This window comes from Dendroctonus ponderosae, unplaced genomic scaffold (genome assembly GCF_020466585.1).
Source record: "Dendroctonus ponderosae isolate FM_Combo_2020 unplaced genomic scaffold, Dpon_F_20191213v2 Dpon_F_20191213_1, whole genome shotgun sequence".
NCBI classification, from domain to species: Eukaryota; Metazoa; Arthropoda; class Insecta; order Coleoptera; family Curculionidae; genus Dendroctonus; species Dendroctonus ponderosae.
In genome coordinates this window covers 2,139,753-2,146,732 of record NW_026017110.1, presented here as the reverse complement: position 1 = coordinate 2,146,732, position 6,980 = coordinate 2,139,753, and the positions used below count along the sequence as shown (strand labels likewise).

The 6,980-nt window shown below is 37.5% G+C and overlaps 2 protein-coding genes across 9 annotated transcripts in view; one reads left to right on the top strand and one right to left on the bottom strand.

The window, feature by feature from the left end:
- LOC109538484 (lysoplasmalogenase-like protein TMEM86A) overlaps positions 1–2,417 on the top strand; it is a 4,388-nt gene extending 1,971 nt beyond the window's left edge. The window contains exons 2-6 of the mRNA XM_048670482.1: positions 758–915; positions 1,034–1,227; positions 1,795–1,901; positions 1,963–2,076; positions 2,132–2,417. Coding sequence (XP_048526439.1) covers positions 758–915; positions 1,034–1,227; positions 1,795–1,901; positions 1,963–2,076; positions 2,132–2,206 — 648 coding nt within the window. The 3' untranslated portion in view covers positions 2,207–2,417. The remainder of the gene's footprint in view (positions 1–757; positions 916–1,033; positions 1,228–1,794; positions 1,902–1,962; positions 2,077–2,131) is intronic.
- A 140-nt stretch (positions 2,418–2,557) lies between these two features.
- The window catches only part of LOC109538483 (protein sprint), a 130,383-nt gene continuing 125,960 nt past the window's right edge, over positions 2,558–6,980 (bottom strand). For all 8 annotated transcript variants that reach the window (XM_048670472.1, XM_048670474.1, XM_048670469.1 and 5 more), the window contains 7 exons: positions 4,564–4,708; positions 4,230–4,504; positions 3,891–4,171; positions 3,511–3,834; positions 3,196–3,459; positions 2,959–3,127; positions 2,558–2,878 (listed from right to left, as the gene is read on the bottom strand). In XM_048670472.1, coding sequence (XP_048526429.1) covers positions 2,754–2,878; positions 2,959–3,127; positions 3,196–3,459; positions 3,511–3,834; positions 3,891–4,171; positions 4,230–4,504; positions 4,564–4,708 — 1,583 coding nt within the window. In that variant the 3' untranslated portion in view covers positions 2,558–2,753. The remainder of the gene's footprint in view (positions 2,879–2,958; positions 3,128–3,195; positions 3,460–3,510; positions 3,835–3,890; positions 4,172–4,229; positions 4,505–4,563; positions 4,709–6,980) is intronic.

Genomic DNA, 6,980 nt, shown 5'->3' with positions numbered 1-6,980 from the left:
TGTGTGGTGTTAATTTTGATCTAACGTAATCTGCGAATTCATGTTTAAATTTTTTTAAAGTGTTATAAATTTGTCTTTCAAAACGTTCTGTTGGAGTTTTGTTCAATTTTGAATAACTTCTGTCATTTAAAAGTTCATTAATTTTTTGATCATAGATATTATAATCCATGATGACGGTCGCATTACCTTTATCAGCAGGCAAAATTTCAATTGTTTTATCTTTTTTTAAGGACATTAATGCTTTTTGCTCTATTGAACTTATGTTTTGTTTAATTTTGAAAGGTTTGAGAAAAGAAAACAATGAGCACTATTTATCAATCTGTAATAAAAGACGTGAGGAAATTCTGTCTTTTTTAAAGACAAAAACTTTTGACACGAAATACCCAAAAAGAATTTTGTAAAAAAATACCTTTTTACGTGATTTTAACCGTTTTTTTGTTTCGTTCATCGTTAGTTCGTAAAAAGCAAATAATAGTTTGGTTGGGTAAAGACAAAATGCTCATTTCGATTCTGGCGGATTAAGGGACTTCACAAAACTGCTATACGAACTTCCTACATTTTTTTTGCAGAATTGCCCTTTGATTTTTTGTGCGCAATTGAAAAAACATGTAGGAAATGTGAAGAATTAATTTCTCGTGCTTCAATGATTCCAATTCCAGATCGAGGAATAGTTCAGAAAACTGAAGCAAATTTAAAAGCATTTGCGACGCACTTTACTTAATGAAAAAATTGGGCTAATATTAATAGTTTGTTTCAGCAACGCTTAGCCCTCATCAAGCTGCTTCCTTTTTTTATCAGTGTTGTGTTCTACTTTCGGATCTTCATCTACTATGAACCATCTGCATTGGCTGTGATCACCAAATGTGCTCCCATAATTAGTTTGATGTATTTTGTCATTAGCACTAACAAAAACGAGTGAGTAAATATCAGATTAATTTTAATGTAGCGGGAGTAAATGCAATTTTCAAAACTTGCAAGAGAGTTTAATTAATAGATGTGACTGTAGCCCATGAAAGAACGTGTTTTGTTCCAGAAATCCCCTCTCACAGAATATATTATATGGCCTGATGTTTGGCGGCGTCGGCGACGCCTTTCTGATATGGAAAGCGGGTTTTTTACAAGGAATGTTGTCATTTACCCTGGCACATGTTTATTACATAAGGGCCTTCGGATTTAAGCCCTTAAAGCTCAAGCTGTGGCTTTACTTGCTGGTTCCAGCATTAATCGGTGAGTGAAAATAGCACTGTATTTTTAGTACCTATACTTTAGCGTCTCTCCGGATAAATTGTTGAATTTTGGTAGCAACTGGGAACAAACCTTTACAGGTAAAGTTCTCGATACAGTTTCAAGTCTTGCAAAAGCAGTAAATTATTCCAAAATCTAAATATTATTATTCAAAAATATGCTTTTTCCATATTCTTCATATTTCAAGAATTTTCGATTCAGCTGCGGATTTACACTGAGTATAGTCCTGCTTCTTAAAGTGCAGCTTTTTGACACTTTTTCGTTGTTCTATAATTTGCTCATCTGACGAATTTTGGGCTTCGGGTTCCAAATTTTATTCCTCTGAATCAACTGCACGCAAAATGTTTTCAAGTTTGTTGGAAACGCAGCTTTCCCACAATCAATTTACTACGTGAAAACTCAAAAATGGTTTGAGTGCAGTTGTTTGCGGGGAAAACTGTAGCGTGTTTTGTGCCAAACTCCTGTTCAATCCGTTTTTATTGCTAAATGCTGTCGACCATCCAGCACCTTTATTCGGACATCCGATATATTCAATCTAATATTTATTAGTTGCCGCTATTCTTTACAATGGATTATATGGGGTGATGCGGTTCGTCATTCCCATCTACATCCTGGTCATTAGCATGATGATCTGGAGGGCGTGGGCTCGAATCCAGGTAAAACGCTTTCCTTTATTTATCTACACCAATTAAACTTCCTTTATATTTCAACTTCCAGTCCCAAAAGTGCACCTGGATTGAACTGGCCACTGTTAGCGGAAGCGTTCTGTTTGGTTTGTCCGACTTCATTATCGGAATAGATCAATTCGTTCGGCCCGTCGCTCATGCCCAGGTGGGAAGAAATGCTCATAAATGTTTCGTCTAATACAATACACACATTTTTTCAGGTGATAATAATGTCTTTATATTATGCTGCCCAATTAGGAATCGCTCTGAGCGTTTTACAACCCAACAGTCTTTGAAAGAACCAAAAACCTTAATTATTCATGCCTACCACTGAGGAAGCTCCAAAGGATACAGGGTGTACTTACGCAGATTATACAATTTTATGCCTAGAATCTAAAATCACACAGGATTTGAAAATGTTTTGTCTTTTTTTTATTAAACAAAACAAATTCGTGATCGTAACAGTATTATTGTAAAATTTATTCAATATATGTTCTGTGTAACTTTGTCAAATCTTTTATTGTGCTTGAAAAGCACATGGGACGGTTCTCAAAAATAATTGGCAATAATAAAAATTGTATTAATATATTAATTTTATTTTAGTAGGTACACCATTTTTATACATAAAAAAGTATTATTAAAAAATCAATAGTTCACAAGTAGTGGTCGTCTGGCGACAATGTAGCAGTGTATAAGTAGCTTAACTATGGAAATGGTAAAAACTGTTAAACGTTTATATCAAAAACTTACTATTATTACGTATCGAAATATGGTTTTACATCATTCCTTACAGTACAGGTATATACAAAAAACGGACAAAACTCGCAATTATACAAAAAATGACTAGAGTTTGAGCTTGTCCTGATTGGGCCATGCTATTTTAGCATCGATTCTCTTATAAGCTAACATCGTGTGCTTTCCATCTTTCATGAAGTCTTGAGGACACTCATTATCCAACAGCATGGTTTCTGGAAAAAATATGATAAAGTTTTTGCATTCAGCACGAAACTGGTGAGTGTCGCTCGAAAAACATCACTGCAAAAATTACCTTCTCCATCAGTAAGTCGGTACAATGCATAATCTTGAGGGTTCGTGATCCTCGCTTTGTGTGCGATAATTTTGCAGACTTCCTTGGTAGTCATTTGGGGCCGCGCTGGAACAGTTTTCGTCAGAATCGAGCCGTGAAGTTCGTCCGGGACGACGACTTTCAACACTGACTATAACAAAGGCAACTATTGAAGACGGAACGTAAGAAAATGTCTCCCGCATTTGCACCCATTCTTACATCGTTTTCCACGTGGTTTTTGTTGTTCTCTTCACAGCTCTTCTTGAAATTCTTAAGCACGTGCACAGCCGAGGAGAGGGTGGTCAAATAGTAGCCGCCCTCCCCAGAGAACAACGAGGGGTGCAAAAGGCCCCACATGTATTCGGCTTCGATTTCGGCAGCCACAAAATTAGTCTTCACCATTACCCAGACGAAAATCGGCAGGAAATCGTCGGCGCCCAACTGCACCGATCGACCCGATCCGGTCAGCTGTCCAGTCTTCACCTAGACAAAGTTGCGTTAGACCAATCAGCAACCAAATGCTTCTCAACATACCGAGTTGAAGATTATTGCAATTGCCGCCAGCAGATTCTCCAGCTTCTCCAATGGAGAGTCAGCCTGTTGGAGCCTGTGGATGTATTGGGAGATCTTGTTGAGCACACTGTCAGACGGTAATGTTATCTTGGGCTTGATCGCTAGCTCGCCTACGGGCCTTGAGGCGGCATATTGAATGTTGTCGGCCAATAGGCGGATAGCTCCAGTCTTTGTGTAGTAATCCAAAAAGAGTTTCTGCAAATGGGCCTTCAACGGCCGAACTACCAGCTTGTGCATCACTCCCTCTAGAATGGCGTCCAAGTTGAGAAATTCAGTTGATTTGAGCTGTAAATATGCAAAGGTGCTTTACAACTAAGGGACTGCTGGAGAGGAGCGCGTACCTTATTCCTCTCTCGTTCAATCTCCTTGTAAAATCCCTTCTCGCCATGCTTCACCAGGTAGTTCTTCATTCCGGACATGAATTGCCGCATATTCCTCATAACCACTTGAGGATTCGTTTCCTTCGACTCGCAGGTACACGCAATGAAATTATCTACGTTTTGAGCAAATGTGGTACTTTTGTCTTGAGCTAGTTCTAAGGCATAGTTTCGGATTGTGGTGCCCACGGCCTTCGACTGGCCATTCTGGTCGCCGTTCTTCAATCTATCCAGTCTTGCTGAGGCTGCAACGTGGAATAACACGAGAATAAGAACAGTTGAGGGAATTCGATGAAGCCTTACACAAAAGAGGATCAAGCCGATCCCTAAAACTCTTCGTCCGGCCAATTGAGGCACACCTCATTTTGTGGGGAGTGACCGTTTCCGCGTAGGACTCATCAGTTTCGGTGACCACTTGGTTGGGCTCAGCCCATGGATCAGAAAATTCGGTAATTTCACTGATTTCCGATGGTGGCGGCCGAGGATGTCTTCGGTCCAGCTCCACATTGTCGTAGGCGGATATTCGGCACTTGTCCTCATCCGCACTTGCATCCAGAGTCGTTCGTATATCTGGATATCTGGAACAAGACGCATTAACTGCAGCAATCAGTCAAGTGCTTAATTCTCTACTAAATACCTTTTCGAGATCATATCATGTAAGGTGTCTCGATCATCGCAGCTATCAGGCACGTAGTCCAAACAGTTCAACACATTGGGGATTCTGGGCCAATCGGATTCGTAGTCCGGCTCGCTTGATTCCATGTGAATGTCCGCTTCGTTTGCTACACACAAATCATCGGATATTTTAGTGAAAACGACTCACTAATTAAGCAAACACTGAGCGACCAGCACTATAAGACTATAGTTGAACAACCAAGAAATTGACGCCAATGTTGAAAGTAAATTTGGCTCGGAGTCAAAAATTGGCTGACTCGCATTCAAAGTGAAAAAACCTGGCATGTTCAGAGTTCAGTCATCGTTTTTTATAACTGTTTTGATGATCTGCAAACTACGTTTTTTGATCGGAAGCTTCTACAGGATCCTGTAAGCACACGATCAAAAGGGTACCGCGATATTCTTTGGATCAAAAGAAGGCGATCTAATCCAACTTGCTATTGATGGTCAAAGTTCTTTAAAAAAACTCGTTTTTTATATCGGAAGAATGGTACTTTGGAATTTCCTGAAACTCGCTATGAATCTGTCCTGTTCCTTTGTAAAATTCATGTTTTGGTAAAGCAACCGCGTTCATGCGGTACAAAAACTACCAGAACTTTTTATTGGGTAGCTGGAATCAACTCATTTTTTTTTAGTTGATGCACTGATCCTTTCTGGTCATTTTTGTCGTCTTGGTAAAATCTTCGAGCATTGATAGTTTTTGCGCATCAAGATATTTCTGTTCTCTTGCCAACTGACAATTTTAGAAATTCATTAACAGTTTACATTAAAAAAACTGAAAGTATGTTTTTTGTAATATCGGGAGTATTATAAGTGCTGAGATTGACTTAAATGAAACTATGTGGATTTGCTCCTAAGTATGCTACTAAAAAACTCGCTTTTTCTTTTCTGATAAACGCAATTCGGACAAAAACGCTTCCCAAAGACAACACGGAGCTGAACACTTCGACCCTGTCAGTCAGTTAAAAATAATAAAACGCTTGACAATTAATTTATTATAAAAGAACATTACCGCTTACTACGCCGTTTGCAGTTAATGTCTGAAATTGTTAAATGGCAAGGAAAGCTATGAATGCTACAGGGAGTTTCATTAAAAGACATCTTCCCGATATGTCAGTGAATAACTCAGTGAATTTTTAGGAGGCACAGTAACTAAGCTCCGTTGCTGGGAAAATGTTGATAATTTTTTTTTACTTGTTTTTAGATTTACTTTAAGAGCCATTTATTAATAATATTTTTAAAATTTCTTCAGATTTTTCCAGTTTTAGCCAAGTTAGGTACTCTTTCTTCTAAATGCTCAATTTTCTCTCATTTTTTCTCAAGTTTCACTTAAAAATGCTGATAATCTTGCGGTATTTTCCGCAAAAAATTATGAAAAAAATTTGGAATCCTTCGTCGCTTTGTAAAAAGTTTTAAAATTCCTTTCCAGCTTCGAATTTGGAACAAAAATTAAACAATTTTCTATCAAAAAATGAACAGAATAAGCGAAAGGTTATAACAGATTATTTGGAAATCTCGTCACCTCCATGCCTCTGAAGACTGTGGAATTTGTTAAAAAATGTGGTTTTTTAGTTTTGACTGATTTTTTTGCTTTACTTGCTACTCAAAAACGCTCTATTTTGTAGAGTTTCACTTAAAAATACTGACCAACTGGAGGTTTATTAGGCGAAAAATTACGAGATAAAATTATAGGTTTGTAAAAATTTTACAAACACTGTTTTCAGCATCGAATTCGGGACAAAAACGAAAATAAATTCCTCCCGTTTGCCTCCGAAAGCCATTAAGGTTTTCTCCAAAACCAATCACAAAACTAAAAGTTTTTAATCGAAAACGAGAAATACCATTATTTTCTGATGATTTTCTTCTTTTATGACAGTAATGGGATCTTTTCAGACAAAAATCACAAAATTATATTTGCTAGAAAATTCGCCTCATTCATCGGTTTGCAGGGAACTTTAGAAAACCGATTTCAGCTTCGAATTTGGCACAAAAACCAAATAGTTTTATTCAGTTTTTTACCGGAAGTAATTAGGATCATCTTGAAAAAACGACCTGAGCAGAAGTTTACGAAAAATTATTCGTCAAATTTGCCGCCCATAGCTCTGAAGATTTTTAAAGTACCTTTAAACTGTGAGGTCGTTCCAGTTTTAACAAAGTTTCTATTAAGCTATTTTTTCTTCGCAAAAATCGCACTATTTTTAGTTTTACATAAAATACTGACGATATTCAGGTATTTTCTGTGAAAAATTATAAGATACATTTTATTGGAACCTCGCCTCTCGCCGTCGCTTTGTAACATGTTTTTTCCAAAAAATATTTTCCCAAACAGAACAAGCGAAAGTTTATAATCAATTAATTGGAAAACTCGTCACCTTCGTC